The sequence below is a fragment of the Narcine bancroftii genome, chromosome 9 (assembly GCF_036971445.1).
Source record: "Narcine bancroftii isolate sNarBan1 chromosome 9, sNarBan1.hap1, whole genome shotgun sequence".
Taxonomy (NCBI): domain Eukaryota; kingdom Metazoa; phylum Chordata; class Chondrichthyes; order Torpediniformes; family Narcinidae; genus Narcine; species Narcine bancroftii.
The window spans coordinates 96116968-96138741 of NC_091477.1; the positions used below are offsets into that span (position 1 = coordinate 96116968).

Here is a 21774-nt window from a genome sequence, read left to right on the forward strand (position 1 = left end):
TCTCTCAAGACACCAATCACCTCCACATCTGTGATCTGTGTAGAGTTTATGCTGTTTTGCCTTTCTTCTATAGACCCTGTGTCCATCTTCCAAGTAAATACAGAGGCAAATAATCCATTTACGTTCTTCCCCAACTCTTTTGCCTCTGTGCATAGATGATCATTCAGATCTTCCTGATGACATTTACTATCCTATTGCTCTTAATCAATGTGCAGAAGCCCTTGGGATTTTCCTTCAACTTGTCTGCCAGAGCCACTGTGTATCTTAGCCCTCTTGGTTTCTTTAAGTTTTCTTGCATTGCTTAGACTTCTCAAGTACCTCATTTGCTCCTTGCTGCCTTTTCCTACCATGCACCTCCTTAGCCAGGTTTAATTTGAAATGAAACTGAAGTAGAATAATCATTCTTTAGCACATTATTCACTTCTCCACATTTTTGCCTGAGTGCATGCTGTGTGCAAATTTAAGCTACTGTGATATGTTCGACTTAATCAAGCTTGCATTTTGCTAGTGGTTGCATAGAGAACAATCAGCAAAGTCATTTTCTCTGGTCATCTTATCTCTGACATCTTCAATTGGATATTGCAAAACAGATTTTCTTGAAGGACTTGTCTATCAAGAGAAAAAACCTTTCTTTGATGCTTGAAAGAGGAATAAAATCCCATCCTGTGGTGTATGGTACGTTTCTGATGATGTGAAAATTGCTTAACAGAAAAGTTCAGTTATCTGAATGTTTTTTTGGTGGCAACATGACATCACAAGTTGAAAAATAAATTCATCCAACATGCTCATGTGGGGCTCTGACGCTCTGTTGGCACCAGTTTGGTGACAACAGAGCTCAGAACCAGCCAGAAAGTGTTAGCAGCAGTGAGGAGGTGTCGGGGATCGGCGATGGCAGTGGGAAGGTGTCAGGGATCGGCAGCAGCAGTGGGGAGATGTTGGGGATCAGTGACAGCACTCTGGAGGTGTCAGCGATCTGCATTTATCTTATTTTGTAAGCAGGGATCAAGTTTTTTTTGGTAAGAATTGAACATTATTTCATGCTCGAAAAGCCTTCCATTGTTTATTTATTGTTTAACTTCTGATACAAGTATTGTGCGGATGCTACTGGGCTGCCTAAAGCCATTATCCACAAAATCCAGTTATCCAAAAAATGTCCAGTCCCAAGCTTTTTAGATAACTGTATATTATACGCATGCCTTCTTTGCAGAACTAATTATTATGAAGAAGTCTTATTTTCTTGATAGCGCACTGTATCATTTCTGTTTTAATGTTATCATCAGTCAAGAAATACCATTTATCATCTTCCTCTGAATTGAAACACTTGATATTTTAAATTGATATTAAATTCACAAAATAAATGTGTCGAATGTCAAGCAAAAATCTCATGTATTGGCCTAGAATTTATGCTTATTAGTGATATTGAAGAATGCTTTGCACAGAAATTATTTTTTGTAAATAATTAATTTTTAAAATATTTACAACATAAGAGAAGCCGATTCGGGTTATTTAAATTGCCAACCAATTACAGCAAAATTTAGTGATCTTGCAAGAGCATTCACCTTTCCAAAGCCTCCTGCAATTGGGCATCAGTTCCATGGGTATCCCGAATGCAGCAGTTGTAATTATAATTGTTAATATATTTGTTCATGGAATTTTGACATAACTGGCAATATCAACACTGGCTGTCCATCCCTAATTGAAATGAGGGGGCAATTAAAAATGAACTGTATTGGTGTGTCGAGACCACATATATGTTCCAGCAGACATTATTCCCTGGATGAGGTTAGTGATCGAGTTTTTTTTTCTCACATCAATACAGAATACAGATTAGAACTTTTAATTTACAAAATACTTTTCCTTGGTGGCCTTCAAATTAATGGTCCAGGCCTCTGAAAGAATGAGGTAGACCAAATGTACTTTTTCTGTTCTGATTGATTTTACAACTTTTGACTTGATAGGAATGTACATATTATCCTTCCAGACCACTTAACAAAATGGCAGACCAGCCAATCAGATTGAATAAGTCGAAGTTCTCTAAGTAACATTTTTGAAGGTAATAAAACACACACAATTTTGGGGTTCAAATCGTTTGCTGAGTAATTTTAGTTTAAGAAACTTTTAAAACCACTGGGTCTATGTCATTAAATATGAGAGTAGTTAGTTATTTTGCAGTAGAATATCTTTGTAAATAGCTTAAATTCAGGTGAGTCAAGGTGAATGGTTCTGCTGGCCAATGCTCCAAAACATACTGAATCACTTACCGCAATTTAAGAATCTAATTAAATCATTTGAAGTTCCAGCCCAAAATGTCGGTTATGTATTTTTACCTTTGCTACATAAAGGACACTGCTTGACCTGCTGAGTTTCTACAGCATTGTGTTTTTACTTCACCCATGGTGTCTGCAGCTTTTCTTGTTTTACTAAGTATTTTCAATCAACATGCAGTTTTACTTCTTAAGAATTTCTTTCTTCACCCAGTTTCATGGAATAATGATGATTTATGCAAGTAATGTTTTTGCAATTACTGAACTATTTTTCAAATGTTATGAGTTTTGCTCCAAAATTTTGTTTAAACTGATGTGCCTCTCATAAGTGTATCCTTTACATTAGTGATTCCCAAAGTGGGCGGTGGAAAGATCCAAGAAGGCAATGAGGGAAAAGGGGCTGGTTAGGGGACAGTGAGGAAAAACAAGGTGCTCTGAACTTTTCATCCTGTTTATTATTTAGTTTGCTGCAAAGTTTAATAAAGAAGTCAGTGCAGTAATTTTCTGTCCAGACTTGGAGAGGCAGTAGCGAGCAAAATAAACAGCGATAAGGCATTCTCGCAAGAGCTGGTTTTGGTGACCAACATGTTGTCCTGGTGTTACTATCCCCTGCTCAGCGCTGCCACCACCACCACTCCCCACACTCAGTGGCTGCCATATGGTACTGGTGTCACAAACCCCCCCCCACCTCATCGCTGCCACGAACCCCTCCCACAGCGCCACCACCATGCACCTCTCAATCCCACCACTTCCCCCTCAGCTCTGCCACTAACCCCCCACCCCATTCAGCCCTGCCACTACCCTCTCCCCAACCCCACTCAGGGCCGCCTCTAACCCCCCCACCCCACTCAACACCACACTAACCCCCCACCCCGCTCAGCACCGCCACTACCCAGTCCCCAACCCAGCTCAGCACCAACAATAACCCCCTACCCCACTCAGCACTGCCACTACCCTCTCCCCAACCCCACTCAGCGCCGGCACTAACCCCCCAACCCGCTCAACACCACCACTAACCCCCCCACCCCGTTCAGCACTGCCACTACCCAGTCCCCAACCCTGCTCAGTACCAACAATAACCCCCTACCCTGCTCAGCGCCGCCACTACCCAGTCCCCAACCCTGCTCAGCGCCACCACTAACCCCCTACTCCACTCAGTGCTGCCACTAAACCCTCCCCTCCAGCGCCGTTGTATGGGGAGGGTGTGCTCAAGATGTGGCCAGGAAGCCAAAGGGGTGGCAGCCCGAAAAAGTTTGGGAACCACTGCTTTACATCAATTTTCATAAAGATATGAATTTGTTCAATTGCTCCAAGAAACAACTTAAATGAAAAGTATTGTTTCATGGACAAGATTACATAGTTTCATATGCATCTTACTCCATATGCTGATAATTCCACATTTAGTCCAAGGACTGGTAATTTCCTCGATCACTATGCCTGCATGAATCAAAAAAAGCTGTTAAGCGCATTAGCTTTGAATTGCATCATTAAGTAAAGCCCTTGGAATCATCTTTAATCAGTTGACTCGTGTCCAATATGAAATATAAATTAAAGGGATGACAGTAAAGAGAAGGATCATGTTCCATGATGTATTCCACAAATTTCTCTTCTCAGAATGTTTTCAGCTAGTAGTTTGCTCAGTGCAGAATAATGCTGACTTAGGAAGAAACCACCTATACCATTAATTAATCTTGATGAAACAACAGCTGGAATGAAGTGTTTGGTAGGCGTATAACAGTGCACTAGAATTGAAAAGTCAGGATGCAGGATGAAGATCGAAAACCTGATTAGATGTTGTCAGAACAACAATCTTGCTCACAATGTCATCAAGACCAAAGAGCTTTTTGTTGATTTTAGGAAGAGGCCGAAGGACATGCAATTCTTAGCATTGATGGGAAGGAGGTGGAGAGAGTCGGAACTTTCAAGCTCCTGGAGGTCTCAGAACTCATTTCCTGGAGTCAGCATATCATCAACCATAGAGAAGAAACACCAGCGCTTCTATTTCCAAAGGAGTCTGAGAAGATTTGGCATGTCATTGGATACTCTATCAAACTTCTAAAGATGTAATGTGGAAAGCATACTGACTGTTTGTAGTTTTGCAACTCAAGTGCCAGGAAGGCAGAAGGCTGCAGAAGGTAGCAAACATAGACATGTTCATCACAGGCTCTCACCTCCTATCCATTGCAAACATCTATGTGAGATGCTGTCTCAAGAAGACAGCCAACATCATAAATGATCCCTATCACCCTGTAGACAACCTCTTCTCACTGCTACCTTTAGGTAGAAGGTATACAATGATCAGGGTGGTACAGTTGGCATAGTGGTTAGTGCAATGCCATTATAGCACCAGCGATCAGGACCGGGGTTCGAATTCCATGTTGTCTGTAAGGAGTATCTACATTCTCCCCGTGTCTGCGTGCATTTTCCCTGGGGACTCTAGTTTCCTCCCACCATTCAAAGTGCACCAGGGGTGTAGGTTGGTGGGGTGTAAATTGGGCAGCATGGACTAATGGGCCGAAACGGCCTGTTACCATGGTGTATGTCTAAAGTAAACTAAAGCAAGCCCGAAGACCAACACCACGAGGTTCAAGAACAGTTTCTTTCCAATCACTATCAGATACTTCAACCTTCGCTTGCTATACCAATCATGGACTATTGTACTATTGAAGATCACTTTTGTGCGCAAAGACCACTGTGAATATTTATTATCTATCTTGCATATTTATTGTCTCTTTTAATTTAATTCAATTCATTTTCTGTAATAGTTTTTCTTTGTAAGTACTTGTTCAGCTTCAGCAAGTAAGAATTTTGGGCATATGTACATTGTACAATATGTGTGATAATAAACTCCTGATGATTATTATTATCACTGGATACAGACACTATTTTAATTGGATATTATTTGCAATGTTCACTTTCATTGCATCCAGAATTTTCTGACCCAATGATACATCAAACTTGAGCAGAACTTATCCTTAGAAATGTTATGGTAGACCTCCCCAAACTGAATTAACAGTGAAACCTGTGAAATTATTTAGAATTTTCGTGACATGTAAATGACATTCAAAAATATTTCAAAATCAATGTGTCAACAAATTAAATTAAAAATAAAGAATTTGTAAAAACAAATTTAGAACGTAAACCATTAGAAAACACCTAAAACTAACTGTCCTTTAGACATGTCAGATCAATTTGCGGTATTTCTAATTAAGATCTAGATTTATTCTTCCTTAGTGTAAACTGTAATCACATTGCTCAGGAATATGGATTGATGTGACTGCAGAAACAGGTTATCATAGACAGCTTTTGTACCACTGAATCACTTTAAAAAGCCAATAGCTGACTTCTAATTTTTTGAAACCTGCCTTTTCCTGCCGTGCTTCTGTTGTTAGCACTGTCGAATGCTCAGTTTATAATTTAACCTGCCAAGTTGTACTGATGACTTTTCAGCAAATATGTGCACCAGCCACACATTACCATCTGTTCATCTAAAAAACTCAGACCTTGGGTATTCCCAACTGAAAATGTGCTGTTGAATGTCTTGTAGAAATGGCAAAAATAAATTTCTTCACTGCCTGGGTGATAACCTCTTGAAGCTGATAACCTTTTGAAAGCAAAGGAATAAAAACTAGACAGGTTCTAAAACAGGCAGATGATATAACCTGTTGGATTCTGATCCAGGTGGTGTACAGTTAAACAGTCAATACAGCAAATGAATTGATGAGTTAATCAAAAATTTTGAGATTGAAATGATCTCAGAGAGTGTATTTCAAGACTTTGATCAACCAAATTGAAACAAGAATTGGCCTGTGGTTTTGCCATTTGATAAGATCATCCAGCTCTTTTACCTCAGTGCTGTCTCCTGACCCAACTGTATCTAATTGATTCCTTTATTGTACAAAAATCAGACAATATCTGTCTTGAGGATACTGAATAAAGATAACTGCTGAACCTGTGTCTGTACTTCCAAAACACAATAGTTGTGGTATTTGTCACTGTGAGCCATCTGCCAACAGGGAGAATTCTCCTTTCTAATTCTGGCAAATATCACTGATTTTTTTTTTCATTTCTCACTGATTTGGAGATATCTAAGCACAGGGCTGCAGTTTTACACTTCAAGTTGAATAATAGAGGAAATGATAACATCCAAATAAATCATCTGAGCTTCAGATTTACTCTTTTGTGTCAATAAAGTCCTTCAAAGATTTTTCACATTTAACTCAGAAGTTAATTTGTGACAAACCATGCTTCTTGGCACCTCACAGTTCGGCGGGCAGCAACCTCCTTTGAAGAAGACCGCAGAGCCCACCTCACTGACAAAAGACAAAGGAGGAAAAACCCAACACCCAACCCCAACCAACCAATTTTCCCTTGCAACCGCTGCAACCGTGTCTGCCTGTCCCGCATCGGACTTGTCAGCCACAAACGAGCCTGCAGCTGACGTGGACATTACCCCTCCATAAATCTTTGTCCGCGAAGCCAAGCCAAAGAAGAAAATTTATGATCACTTCCAAACCATGTGGAACATGCTTTAAAGTTTTTGTGCTTTCAAAATCCCATTGTTTTGAATTATTTTGTAAGGTATCCATTTTTTTTTGGTGAGAGCATATGAAGTGGATGTTATTTCAGTGTCATCAATTTGTGGATTTTTTTGTTTTTATTGAAAATATGATACAGGATTCTATAAATAAAAAAAATAGGGTGTATTGGTTTTTTGCTTCTATTTATTAATGAAGGTGGAATGTAAAGAGAGGTAGTGTTATTATTCTGTTTAATATATTTATGCTTTGACTTTGTTGAAGTAAAGACCATTTCTAATCCTATACCTTTTGATTTCTTTGTTCTAGTTGACAGCTGAAATGATTCTGCGAATAGCCAATGAGCCTGTACTCCCAATTAATGTTTTGGATATAGCTTTGGAGGTTCAAGAACAACTCAAAGGTAAAATGAAGACATAAGTAGTTGGTCTCGTGAAACCTTTTTTATTTAAATTTGAAGAGAATACCATACATTCTTGTTCATCCTTTTCTTTCTTTTTATCCTCAAATCATAGATTATCAAATGTTCAAATATCCTATATTTTCTGACATTAGAATTGATTGATATAATCTGAGTAATTGTTTGTACACAATAGAAATGTTTTTTTATGTTTCATTATCTTATATGTGCTTAATAATAAACCATTGCTTCATAACTCCTTTGAGTTATGATAAAAGATTGCCTGTTCTTTATCATTGTCGTGGTTCTTCTGGGTGTTATTTTGGTGCAATGCTTCATGATTTATTTTATTTTTTGAAGATGTAAGTGTTGCTTCAGATCAAATGCTGACATTGGCTGGTGCACTGAGGGAAACTGCACAACTATTTCAATCAGACGAAATGCGACCAGCTCATAATCCGAATGAGCAAGACCCTGCTCATCTGAGAATGTTGAATGATGTGCTGCAAAATGTAGAGAAAACCTTCCTCGTTGAACAGGCTCCTCCAGGTTATTATAGGTATGGAATCTTTTTTGTCATATTTATCATTCAGGTATTTTCAACTATCTCAATATGGAGCAACTTCTGGAGAGAAATATCACCAATGATTAATAAAATATTTCTACATTAATTGATGCTCAAATCAAACATTTAACAGTTCAGTCAATTTTGATATTTTGTAGATAGCAAAAGTCTCTTTATTTTAGAATCAATTTGTTGATGTGCTAAATTCTGTCCCTTAAAATGTTTTTTTTTTCAGTTTAATGAGTAGGCAAGGGTCTGCAATATTGAAAAAAATCAGGCTATCCAATCAGTGAGAAAAGAGTGGATCAGACTATTATTTAAATGGTGAAAGATTGCAGCATGCTGTTGTGCAGGGAGACATGGAAATGCTTGTGATTGAATCACAAAAGATTAGTTTGCAAGTGCCGCCGAAAGCAAGAAGGCTAGTGGGATGCTGCCCCTCATTGCTAGAGGGATTGATTGAATTTACAAGCAAGGAGATTCTTCTGCATCTATACTGGGTACTGGCAAGAATACACCTGGAGTACTGTGTGCACTTTTGGTCTCCTTACTTGAGAAAGGATACAGTGGCTTTGGAGGTGGTGCAGAGGTGATTCACCAGGTTGATTCCGGAGGGTTAACCTATGAGGAAACATTCAGTCGCCTGGGACCACACTCATTAGAGATTAGATGGATAAGTGGGATCTTATAGAGGCAAACAAAATTAAGAAAGGAATAGGTAGATAACACTACAGAGGTTGTTTTCACTGGCAGGTGAGACTAGAAATAGGAGAGATAGCTTCAAGATTCTGGGGAGTAGATTCAAGAAAGACATAGGGTGGAGAAATACAGAGATAAGAAGAAACTTCTACCAGAGGGTGTTGAATCTGTGGAATTACCTGCCTAAGGAAGCAGGAGACGCTGCTTCATTGAATGTATTTAAGATAATATAGTTGAAGAGTACAGGGTTTTTTAGAATTTTCACAAGAATGACAGACATCTCAGGACTGTTACTGAAAGTAGAGGAGTGTGGGACTCGAGAGAGAGAGCTGGGATTGTCGGGAGTCAGCTGGAGGTGAGCGCCTTTTATTACAAGCTCATGTTTCATTTAGTGTGAATATCACTTTAAGGGCTAGTACAGGCTGCAACCATTCACATCTGTGAAGAGACAGGGTGGCAACAACTAGACCCAAAGTTGATACTCTGGAGGAAGAGAAAGAACATTTGTTGCTTTATCCAGGGACACAGGTGGTGGGAGAGTCCTGTGAGTGGAACACTGAAGGAAACAGATTTATTATTGACCATCAGCCATCTCATGGAACACTGAGGTGGAGTTCTGTGCATCTGTGAAGAACAGAAGGATGAGGAGAATGAAGGTGGGGCCGCTAAAGGATAAAGAAGGTGACATGTGCCTGGAGGCGGAGGAGGTTGGGGAGGTCCTCAATGAATACTTTGTCTTAGTATTCACAAGAGAAAAGGAACTTGATCATGATGTGGTCAGAATAGAACTGGCCTGTGTGCTGGACATTGTGGAGATTAAGGAAGAGGAAGTGTTGGATCTTCTTAAAAACATCAACATTGATAAGTCCCCAGGGCTGGATGTGAGATACTCCAGACAGAGAAGAGATAGCTGGGGCAGTAGCTATGATCTTTGAATCCTCTTTGGTCGCAGGGGAGGTGACGGAGGATTGGAGAATGGCAAATGTGGACCCCTTGTTTAAAAAAGTTAATAGGGAGAATCCTGGGAATTATAGACTGGTGAGTCTTACATCAGTGGTGTGCAAACTATTGGAGAAGATTCTTAAAGATAAGATCTATGAACATTTGGAGAAGTATAGTCTACTCAAGGATAGGCAGCATAGCTTTCCGAAGGGAAGCTCATGCCTCATGAACCTAATTGAGTAATTTTTTGAGGGAGTACAAAAAATTCAATGAGAAAAGGGCAGTAGATGTAGTCTATGTGAACTTTAGCAATGCATTTGACAAACTCCCCCACGAGAGACTCATCCAGAAAGTTATGAGGCATGGGATCAGTGGAACCTTGACTATGCGGATAAAAAATTGGATTGCAAGAAGGAAAGTATTTTGCCTGGAGGACGGTGACTAGTGGAGGGCCACAAGGATCTGTCCTGAGACTCTTGCTCTTTGTGATTTTTATAAATGGCCTGGATGAAGAGGCAGATGGATGGGTAAGTAAGTTCACGGATGACATGAAGGTTGGAGGAGTTGTGGATGGAGCTGAAGGTTGTCAAAGGTTACAAGAGGATATAGACAGGATGCAGAGTTGAGCAGAAAAGTGCAGATGGAGTTCAATCCGGATAAGTATGAGGTGATGCATTTTGGAAGGACAAACTAGAAAGTCGGTTATCTAAGAGTGTGGATGAACAGAGCGACCTTGGGATTCAAATCCATACATCCTTCAAGGTCGCCGCACAGGTTAATAGGATAGTTAAGAAGGCCTATGGAATGCTGGTCTTCATTAATAGGGGGATTGATTTCAAGAGTAAAGAGGTCATGTTGTAACTCTACAAATCTCTGTCCAGTTATTCCTTCCTCATTATTGGAAGGATGCAGAAGCTATGGAGAGGGTGCGGAGGAGATTTACCAGAATGTTGCCTGGATTGGAAAACAAATCTTATGAGGCAAGGTTAGCAGAGCTGGGACTTTTCTTTTTGGAGTGTAGAAGGATGAGACGAGACTTGATAGAGGTCTACAAGATTATGAGAGATATAGATAGGGTGGACAGTCATCACCTGTTTCCTAGGGTGGGAATAGCAAACACCAGAGGACATGTGTACAAATTTAAGGGAGGGAAGTTTAGAGGAGACACCAGGGGTATTTTTTTTTAAACACAGGGTTGTGTGCCCCTGGAATGCCTTGCCAGGGATGGTGGTGGAGGATGAAATAGCGGCACTTAAGAGATTCTAAGATGGGCACATTGATGAAAGAAAAATAAAAGGCTATGGGGTAAGGTGGGTTTAGTACTTTTTTTTTAAGGAGTATACAGCGTGTACAGAGCCGTTGTCATACCCACGCTCCTGTTCGGCTCTGAATCATGGGTCCTCTACCAGCATCACCTACAGCTCCTAGAACGCTTCCATCAGCGCTGTCTCCGCTCCATCCTCAACATTCATTGGAATGACTTCATCACCAACATTGAAGTACTCGAGATGGCAGAATCCGCAAGCATCGAATCCATGCTGCTGAAGACCCAACTGCACTGGGTGGGTCACGTCTCCAGAATGGAGGACCATCGCCTTCCCAAGATCATGTTCTATGGCGAGCTCTCCACTGGCCACCGAGACAGAGGTGCACCAAAGAAGAAGTACAAGGACTGCTTAAAGAAATCTCTTGGTGCCTTCCACATTGACCACCGCCAGTGGGCTGATATCGCCTCCAACCGTGCATCTTGGTGCCTCACAGTTCGGCGGGCAGCAACCTCCTTTGAAGAAGACAACAGAGCCCACCTCACAAAAGACAAAGGAGGAAAAACCCAACACCCAACCCCAACCAACTAATTTTCCCTTGCAACCACTGCAACCGTGCCTGCCTGTCCCGCATCGGACTTGTCAGTCACCAACGAGCCTGCAGCAGACATGGACATACCCCTCCATAAATCTTCGTCCGTGAAGCCAAGCCAAAGAAAAAAAAAAAAATATGGGTCGGCGCAACATCGAGGGCCAGAGGGCCTGTACTGTGCTGCAGTTTTCTATGTTATGATGTGCCACATCCATCATTTGATTTACAGATGCATTTCTGGAAAAAAAATCTTAAAAGTGAAATTCCATAAATTGAAAATGCATTATGGTTATTTTCATGCAATTTATTCCCATGATAATGGCTAAATAAAAAATAGCTTGCGAAGTCAAAGATACATTCTCCAAGTAATCAATGGTGTTATATGAATGTTTCATAAATCAATCACTTGTAAATCTACTGTTTGAAGTGTGGTTGGGAGTGTGGATGTGTGTGTGTGTCATCATTTATCAGTGTTATATTTTTACTGCCATCTCATTATCCTTTTGACATAATCTGTCAAATTGTTTGATTTAAATTTTCCAAAATCCTTATAGGATTTATAAAATCCTATAAAATTTATTTTAAAAAATACAGCAATGGTGATATTTGGTATATTCCAAAGTATCACAATTGCATATGAAAGCACGGTAGATAGCTAGTTAGCTCGAGGATTATTTTTTTCACTTGGTGAACATTGTTTTAAACAGCCATGCTCACTTGTTAAACTCTCCTCTCCAAGCCAGACAGTGATTGTCTCATTGATTCTTGAGCATAAGCCAGTGAAGCTTAGCTGACACACCGGTGTGATGTTGAACTGAGTTCCTGCCTTGTTGCTGCTGTATTCAGATAAGTGACAAATATCCCTTTGTTCTCTGTAAGGAAGAGTAATGTTCTTAATGTCAAATGAGCAATAAATATATAGTTTTCAGACAAAACCATCAGAAAGAGATGAAATAGTTTTTTTTTATCTTACCGCTGTTATAAGATCTACTTATGTGTAACATCATTCATATTCATCTATAGTATATGTTGGCATTTCATAATAATTCATGGTATGTCAGGCATTTCACATAAGAAATGAAAAATCACACATGTGTCAGTTCATTCTTTCTAAAAAATGTCACATTGTTAAGTTTCAGAGAATTAGAATTATTCGAACAAGTCAATAAGCTGTTATGTTCCATTGTGGGATGTGAAATGAAGCTGTAAATAGCTTTGATTACAGCCCCTGTTTCGTGGGATTCGGCAAAAAGGTAACATTTTCTATAAATCAATATCCCATTTTGATGAATAGCCCTACTTTCTGAGAAATTGATTTTTCATGCATTTTATAAATTTATTATCATATTTAAAAGCAAGAATAGATTGTAGGTCAGAAGAAATAGGCTTTTGAATCAATCTTGATATCTCAACAAAGGTGTGCATGCAAAAACCTGTCAAATGAATTTACTCCCAGTTGCAGGTGCAGTCATTTGTGGGGTAAAAAACAAAAACCTTGGAATATTTTTTTCTTCATGGTACCACAGTGAATATTGATTTCATTAAACCAGATCTGTCAACTGAGGCATAATAAATAAGGCAATTCTTCATCTGTAAACAGGGAGGGTTAGGTATAATTTATCGCTGGTGACCTTCAGGCAATAAGGCAAATTAAGATCACAAAGAGTACATCTCTGATTTAAATTGTCTTCAATTTGGATCAAAATATTCTTTCCCTTTTGACCTTTCTATTTATCAGGGTTGAAAGCTCAATGATTATTACTCAATTATTTTGATTTCTTGGCAAAGTACATAGAGTTGTACACCATGGAAACAGACTATTTGGCCTGCCATGCCTGTGCTGGCCAATATGCCTATTTATCTCAATACCATTTGCAACTCCATGTCCATGTCCTCCTATGCCTTGCCTATTTAAGTGTCTGTCTAAATGTTCCATAAATATAGTGATTATATCTGACTACTATCTCCTCTGGGAGCAAGTTCCAGATATCAACTATAAACTGTGTAAAAATACATTCCTCTCAGATCCCCTTTAAACTCCTTCCTATCACCTTAAACTTATGGCCTCATGTTTTTGATTACCCCTACCATGGGAAATCCATTCATACAATTTCCCCTATTTCTGCCTCTTATAATTGTATTTACTTCTATCAGGTTACCTTTAAGCTTCTGTCTGACACAAAGCCATACTGACAATCCCTGATCAGCCCCTGGTTTTACCAAATGTACCAAAATTCAATAATTTCCCAGCAACTGATGTAAGGCACATAGTTCATCCCTGGTGCCCTTCTGAAATAATTTCATCTTAGAGACTTTCAGAAGAGAATTTAAGAAATCTTGATGGTGAAAACAGTGCCCCCCCCTTTCAGATGCTATGGGTAACTTTATGGCATTCGCACAAGCTTCTAATGTGAAATGACGGGTGCCATCTTGGTGTCTGAAAATCAAATTAAAAAGGCAGTGGAATGTGAAATAAAAAACAATGCTGGAAATGGTCAGCAGATTAGACAATGTCTGGGAAAGAGAAATTAAGTTAAGGGGCAAGTATGTGGGAGATCGCTGCTCATTGGAAGCCTGGAGAACAGTCAATTTGTGACAAAAATAACATGCAAGTTTTCATGTCACTGTTGCTCTTTAGGTGCTGTCTAACCTAGCCTATTCCGTTTCTTAACCTCTCCGATCTGAAATGCATTGAGCAGATAACTAGTGTGGTTATCCTGGAAACAAAAGAGTCCAATTTTTAGATACCCAACTGATATGTAACCAAAGTATAACATGATAAGCAAGTTGGGGGGAATGACATGTGATGCTGTAGGAGCTTGACCCTCCTGGTAAATTTGCAAAAAAAGTACTGAATAAGCAATGCTTTAAACTATTAAAAACTGTTACAACATTTTAAAAATGCCTCCAAAGAAAGATAAAACTGCTGCAGCCTTACTTGGAGCCTGATGTGAAGAGAAGATCAGAAAAGATCTGAGGTCTACCACAAGCCTGAAGCAGGAAGGTACTTGAGCTACTCCCTGGGTGAGTGATCCTGTCGAGGAGACTTCTGCTGATGTCCATCTCCTGCAGTGACGGAGAGATGGCATCGGGGAAGAACCCAGAAGTAAACTGCACATGCGTGAAAAGCCGGGGCCATCAGAGATGCTGACAGGAAAAGAATCGGGCTCACAACGGAGCAGCAGTGAAGAGGAAGAAGATGAAGAGGAAGATCACCGTCGAGAAGAGGAGGTACCGAACAAAGTTAAAACTTTTAAAAGTAAATGCAAACTAGAAAATATAACCAACATTTTGATTTATTAATAAGAGAATTTCTTCGTGGAATGAAAAAGGAAGTGAAAGGAGAAATAAATAAAGTCTTGGATGCTATTAATAAAATGAAGAGAAAATTTGATAAATTAGATGGGAAAATGAAAAAAATGCAGGAAGAAATGCAGCATGTGGATGATAGGATAACTAGAGTGGAAGATCCCACCACTGCTCTAACTATGGAAATCAGAGGTTTCATCAGAAAGTGAATATATTGGAAAACTTTAGAAGAAATAATATTAAGACAGTGGGTCTTAAAGAAGGAGTGGAGAAACAAGACCCAATTGGCTTTTTTAAAAAATGGATTCCTGAAGTATTGGGAGAAGCGAACTTTGATTAAGAGCACACAGAGCCCTAAGAGCAAAACCACTTCCAAATCCAAACCCACGCTCTGTGCTGATTCAATTTCTTCAATACCAAGACAGAGAAAGAATTTTGACCCTAGTGGCAGAAAGGGCAAGAGCAAGAAAAAGTACACTTGAGTATGAAGGGAGTGAAGTTTTATTTTACTCTGATAAGTGCAGACTTATTAAAAGGAAGAAGTGAATTTAACCCAGTTAAGAAGATTCTTTGGGAGAAAGGACATCGATTTGTATTGCATCATCCTACAACTTTAAAGATTTTCCTGCCTGGAGGTGAAAATAATATCTTTTTTTGCTTTGTACAAGCAGAAGCGTTTGTGCAAAGTCTGCCAGGAGCCCAGGTAGAATGAAGAATTAGAAGAACAGTTGTTGTTAATATGTTTTAGATGGACTAAATTTATTTGGCAGTTCATGCAGGATTAAATAATCTAAAATACTTTTTCTTGCTGGTGTTTTTTAAAAAAATTATATGTATTAAATGATCAAAGAAAAATGTACCAGGGGATTTGGGGAGGAGCTGAGGTTCCAACTCCTGCTGTATCATGTGGGTAATTGTGACCTTGGTTGCAGCCTGTGAAATAAAGGGAGTTAGTGTTGGGTATTTAAATGACCCTTTCTGGAGGTGGAAGGTGTTTACTTTGTTTATATATAGTTGTAAGTGTGGAAACATGTATGCTTCAAATGTAAATCTGTTTTCATTTTTGATAATGGACTGCTGGAGGAAGTACTTGACAACACATTGGATATTGGGTAAGAGAGTTGAGGGACAAGGGTTCACAGACAGAGGAAACAGTGGGTTATTAAGATGAGTAATATAATGAAATCTGTAAATGTTAATGGATTAAACGGGGTGATGAAAAGGAAGAGAGTATTAATACATATTAAGAAAATGAGAGTAGACTTAACTTTTTTTGCATGAAACTCTTTTAATTGAAAGAGAACATTTGAAGTTAAAGAGAGACTGGGTTTGGTATGTAGCAGCTTCTTCATTTAATTCCAAGGCAAAAGATACGTCAATTATGGTGAAAAAGTTCTTCCAATTGAAATACAAAATGTTGTAATTGATCCTGTAGGGAGATAAGTGATAGTACACCGTCAAATATATTTGGAATTATGGGCTCTTTTGAACCTGTATGCACCAAATGTGGATGATGAGAAATTAATACAGGATACGTTTTTGAAATTAGCAGAGGCACATGAGAATATTGTAATAGGAGGAGATTTTAATTTTTGTTTAGATCCAATTTTAGATAGGACTACTAAAGGAATAACAGGAGCTAAAGCAGCAAAAACTAGATTGGTATTAATGAGGGACTTAATAAATGTGTGGGGAGAATTTATCCTAGAGAAAGGGATTATTCTTTTTATTCAAATAAACATTATACCTTTTGTAGAATTGATTTATTTTTAATTTCAGCACATTTACAAGGTAGGATATTTGAAGCAGAATATAAAGTGAGAATTTTATCTGATTATTCGCCTTTATTAATAATGATTATAATGCCTAATAAAGAGAAATCGGTCTATAGATGGAGATTGAACATTATTAAAAGGAACAGATTTTCATGATTTTATTAGAAGCAAATCAGCTATTTTGTGATATAAACTTGAATTCCATGAATGATAAGTTTGTAATATGGGATGCTTTGAAACCGTATTTGAGAGGCCAAATTATAAGCTTTGCTTCCAAAATTAAGGAGTACATGAAAGAGGTAGATCAATGAGAACAGTTCTGGAAAAAGATCTTCAAAGGAGCATTTCTGAGGATAAACTAATTAATAAAAAAACTTCAATACAATACATTACAAATTTACAGAACAGAAAAAACAATTACAAAAACCAAACAGAGGTACTATGAATTAAGTGAATAATCACATAAAGTACTTGCATGGCAATTGAAAACAGAACAAGTGTCAAGAATGATTAATGTAATTAAAAATTACTTGAATATCATGAGTTATAAACCTCAAGAAATAAGTCTTTTTTAAAGAAAATTATATTGGTAAGAATCTTTAAAAGATGAAAATAAAATAGATATTTATCTCAGATAAATTTACCTAGATTGAATATGGAAGAACAAACAGAATTGAATGCTCATTTTACACAGCTAGAAGTTAAGGCGGCAATGAGTTCATTACAAATAATTAATCTCTGGGACAAGATGGTTTTCTGCCCAAATATTACAAAGAATTAAAAAATTTATTGATTCCTATTTTTACGGAAATGTTAGATCAAGCAGCAACAACTCATACTCTCCCACAGTCATTTTCAACAGCAATAATTACTGTTATACCAAAAAAGATAGAGACCTTTTAAAATCTTCATCCTATAGACCGATTTCATTATTGAATTCAGATTACAAGATTCTTGCTAAAATACTGGGGTATAGGGTGACTAAACTATTACCTAAATTAATAAATATGGACCAGACAGACTTTGTTTAAAAAAAAAGAGATAATTTGTGGACATTATGGCTAGATTCATTAGCATTATACATTTAGTTCAATAAAGAAAAGACTTGAGTGTTGCTGTGGCTTTAGATGTAGAAAAAGCATTTGAGAGATTGGAAGGTATTGGACAAATTTGGGTTTGGTCAAACTTTTATAAATTGGATTAAGACTCTATATAATGATCTCAAAGCTAAAGTAGTGACTAATGGACAAATATCCACCTCATTCCAACTGATGAGATCAAGTAGGGAAGGATGTCCCTTATCTCCAGCCTTATTTATACTAGCTATAGAACAATCTGGAAATTAAGGGATTTAAGATTGGTCAAGAAGAGCATAAAATTAGTTTATTTGCAGATTAAGTTTTAATATATTTGACAGAAACTGAAATTACTTGTGGAAATTACATTTTAATTTGGAAGATATGATAAGATTTCTGGATATAAAATAAATTGGGATAAATATGAAATGATGCTCCTTATGGAAAGAGATTATAGTAATTGTAAAAGAAATTCTCAATTTAAGTGGTCAAAAGAGAGGATTAGATATTTAGGGATTCAAGTAGGTGATAATCTAATAAACCTATATAAACTGAATTATTTGCCATTACTCAGAAAGGTTGAAGATTTTTTTTGAATGGATGATTTTTACCTATATCATTAGTAGTAAGAGTTACTTATATTAAAATGAATATATTCCCAAAATTACAATATCTTTTTCCAAATTTTACCTATATTATTATCACAAATGTTTTTTCAAGAATTAAATAAACATTAAGGAAATTTCTTCAGAAAGGAAAAATGTCAAGCATTTCTATCGAAAGATCAACCTGGAAATATGAACTGGGAATCCTACAGCTTCTTAATGTTAAGAATTATTACCAAGCAGCTCAAATGAGATTTCTTGCTTCTCTTTTTGAAGGAGTAGAAAACCCAGCATGGGTTAAAATAGAATTGGATAAAATCAGAGAGATCTTAGCAGAGGAATTTATATATAAATGGGATTCAAAATCATTAAGTGGTGTTAAAGAAATACCAGTGTTAAAACATGTGATTACTATTTGAAACAAGATAAGTGATGAAATTGGAATTAAAGGAAGCATATCGCCTAAGATGTCTTTGAATCAAAATCAACTTGTACCTTTCTCAAAGGACAATCGATTTTTCAATATTTGGCTTAGTAAAGGTATTAAAAATATTGATGATTATTAAGTACAAGGTCAATTGATATTATTTGAACAATTAAGGAATAAATGCAGAATAGCTAACAATGCTCTTCTCTGTTATTTTCAACTAAGAGGATATTTGAGGGAAAAGTTGGGTCTAGCAATGCTGTTATCTACTTGTAGTGAGGCAGAAACTTATTATTAGGAGAGGAAATACTAAGCAATTTACATCTGCAATTTAAACAGGGAGTGCATAAATCTAAACAGAAATGGGAGTTGTTGAATATTACAATTGATGAGCAAAGATGGTCGGATCTCTATCGAAATTGTATGACAAATACTATTAATGTAAGATATAGATTAATTCAATACAATCTTTTACATCAGCTATACTTGACGCCACAAAAATTAAATAGAATGAAATCAGATTTATCAGATCAATGTTTTAGGTGTGGTGAAGAGATAGCAACTTTCTTGCATTCAACTTGATCATGTCCCAAGGTACAGCCTTGTTGGGTGGATTTAAGAATTTTTTTGAGAACAAGTAACAGGTATTGTGTTTCCATAGAACCCAGATTTATTTCTATTGGGAAATATAGAAGAAACAAGACCTAAGTTGAAACTATCAATATATCAGAAGAAATTTGTTAAAATAGCAGTAGCAGTGGCAAGGGAATGTATTGCAGTGACTTGGAAATCAGATGTACATTTAGGTATGAGAAGATGGAATGCAGAAATTCAAAGCTGGAAAAAAATCACATATAATTTGAGAAATAAATATGGTATATTTTTGCAAATTTGGAGCCCATATATACACATTTTAGGTATAAATATGTAGAGGTGTTCTACAGCCTCTTGAGACTTGTGTTAATCTTCTTCCCTAAATTGATCATATAAACTTTGTTGGAGTCCATTGTGTTGGAAGCGATCCTTCGAGCAGTCCATGATGATATATTCCTTTTTCTTTATTTTATATTACTATATATTCTTTTTATATATTTTATTTTGGACAGGGTGATGGATCTGGGAAGTGAAGAAAGGGGAGGGGTTATAACCATCATCTAATTAATGAAATTTTCTTAAATATAAATATTTACTGTTTTGTATAATTGTTTATTAATTACATATATGGAAATTTTTAAAATAAAATATTAAAAGAAACATAACAAGCAAGTCAATGAGTCCGTTTCTTGGTAACCAACTTGATGTATTCATTCTCTGATAGTCTTCTGTGCTAGTGGTATTTCAGTCACCACAGCAAACCAGAGTGACTGTAAGAAAACAAGAGCAATCTGCTTGTTGCCTCTTGTTTGCACGTAGACAAATTTACATACCTTGGATAAAGAGAGCCACACTGATGATAAAAGCTTCACATGATCCAGGAGTAAGCAGTTCATTTGATTAGAGGGTTAAAACACAAAAGTTTGTAGAGACCATGATTGAAGTCAAAACACAATGCTGGAGAAACTAAGTTGTTTCTGAACCTGGTGGTGTGGGTCTTCTGGCACCTATAGCTCTTTCCTGATGGCAGCAGTGAGAACAGAGCATGTGCTGGGTGATGTGGATCCTTGATGATTGCTGCTGCTCTCCAACAGCAGCGTTCCCTGTAGATGTTCTCGATAGTGGAGAGGGTTTTGCCTGTGATGTCCTGGGCTATATCTACTACATTTTGGAGGGCTTTATGCTCGGGTGTATTGGTGTCCCCATACCAGACTGTGATGCTGCCAGTCAGCACACTTTTCACCACACATCTATAGAAATTTTCCAGGATTTCTAGTGTCATACCAAAACTCTGCAAACTCCAGAGGAAGTAGAAGCGCTGACCTACTTTCTTCATGATGCCATTAGTGTGTTTGCTCCAGGAATCCTCCAAGATAGTGACTCCCAAGAACTTAAATCTGCTCACCCTCTCCACCTCTGATTCCCCAATGATCACTGCATTGTATACCTCTGCCTTTCCCTTCCTGAAGTCAACAATCAGCTGCTTAGTTTTGGTGACATTGAGAGCAAGGTTGTTGTTGATGCACCATTCATTAAAATTTTCAATATCCCTCTTGTATGCTGACTCATCACCTTTCTTTAAACCCACTGTTGTGGTATCATTGGTAAATTTGTAGATGTTTAACATACAATTAATAATGCATTTGTTTCCTTTTGCTACCTCATTGACATTACTTTATCTCATTTTGGTAAATCTACAGCATAGAACAGTATAGCACAGAAACATCCCTGAATACATTCAGGAATTCTTCACTGGATCTGAAGTGATTCAAATGAAGCTTTATGGATTTGAAATAAAATTACTCATGTTTCATTTATTAAAAATAAATAAAATTACCTTTTCAGTAATATATGAAAATTTGCTGATAGGATGCAGAGTCTCCCAGTTCTGTTAGTCCTTCATGTGCCTATCTTCTGCAAGTATAAAGTGATCCAAATTTCAGTTTTTTTATGCATAATCACACAATAAACAACAGCATTTTAAGGAATCTACCATGACACTTGAATATCTTAAAGCCGATGTCAGAATTGAATCCATTGTTTGATCCTATCGGCAGCTTGAGCAGCATCGTTGACAGTCATGGCGGGGCATACTCTGCGGCGAACCCCAAGATCTTAGTCAAGGAGGTGAATGCACAATCAAGATGATAGTAGGCATGCTCCCACATGCCATCCTCACCATTCCATCAGCCGTTAGACCCATTGAACTCATGATGAGATAGTGCAATGCAAAACCAGGCTACCTTGTGGAATAGTTTGTGGTTACATATATGAGCCTACCTCACTGACAAAAGGCAAAGGAGGAAAAACCCAACACCCAACCCCAACCAACCAATTTTCCCTTGCAACCGCTGCAATCGTGTCTGCCTGTCCCGCATCGGACTGGTCAGCCACAAACGAGCCTGCAGCTGACGTGGACTTTTTACCCCCTCCATAAATCTTCATCCGCGAAGCCAAGCCAAAGAAGACATATATGATCATCCGCGGTCTTTTCCATTCCAGCAGAGCAGAGTGCCACTAGCTGCTTATAGAAACTGCCTATAAATACAGTATATAATGGCAGACAAAAAGTGATGATCAACAATTACATCATTTTGGTCATGATTGGACTTTCTTGGTTTTGTCTTTATTAACTTATATTGAGTGGAACTGAATGAAGATCATTATTAAGCACAAATGAGATGTGACTCTTGTCAACATGGGTCGTGGGAATTCACTTTTTA

At 37.7% G+C, this 21774-nt stretch overlaps 1 protein-coding gene across 8 annotated transcripts in view; it reads left to right on the forward strand.

The window, feature by feature from the left end:
• The window catches only part of LOC138742470 (inactive N-acetylated-alpha-linked acidic dipeptidase-like protein 2), a 658708-nt gene that overhangs the window by 619052 nt on the left and 17882 nt on the right, over window positions 1–21774 (forward strand). For 7 of the 8 annotated variants that reach the window (XM_069896934.1, XM_069896932.1, XM_069896937.1 and 4 more), the window contains 2 exons: window positions 7112–7205; window positions 7563–7761. In XM_069896934.1, the coding sequence (XP_069753035.1) occupies window positions 7112–7205; window positions 7563–7761 (293 nt within the window). Of the gene's footprint in view, window positions 1–7111; window positions 7206–7562; window positions 7762–21774 lie in introns of those variants that run through there. The other variant, XM_069896945.1, reaches the window with a different exon arrangement.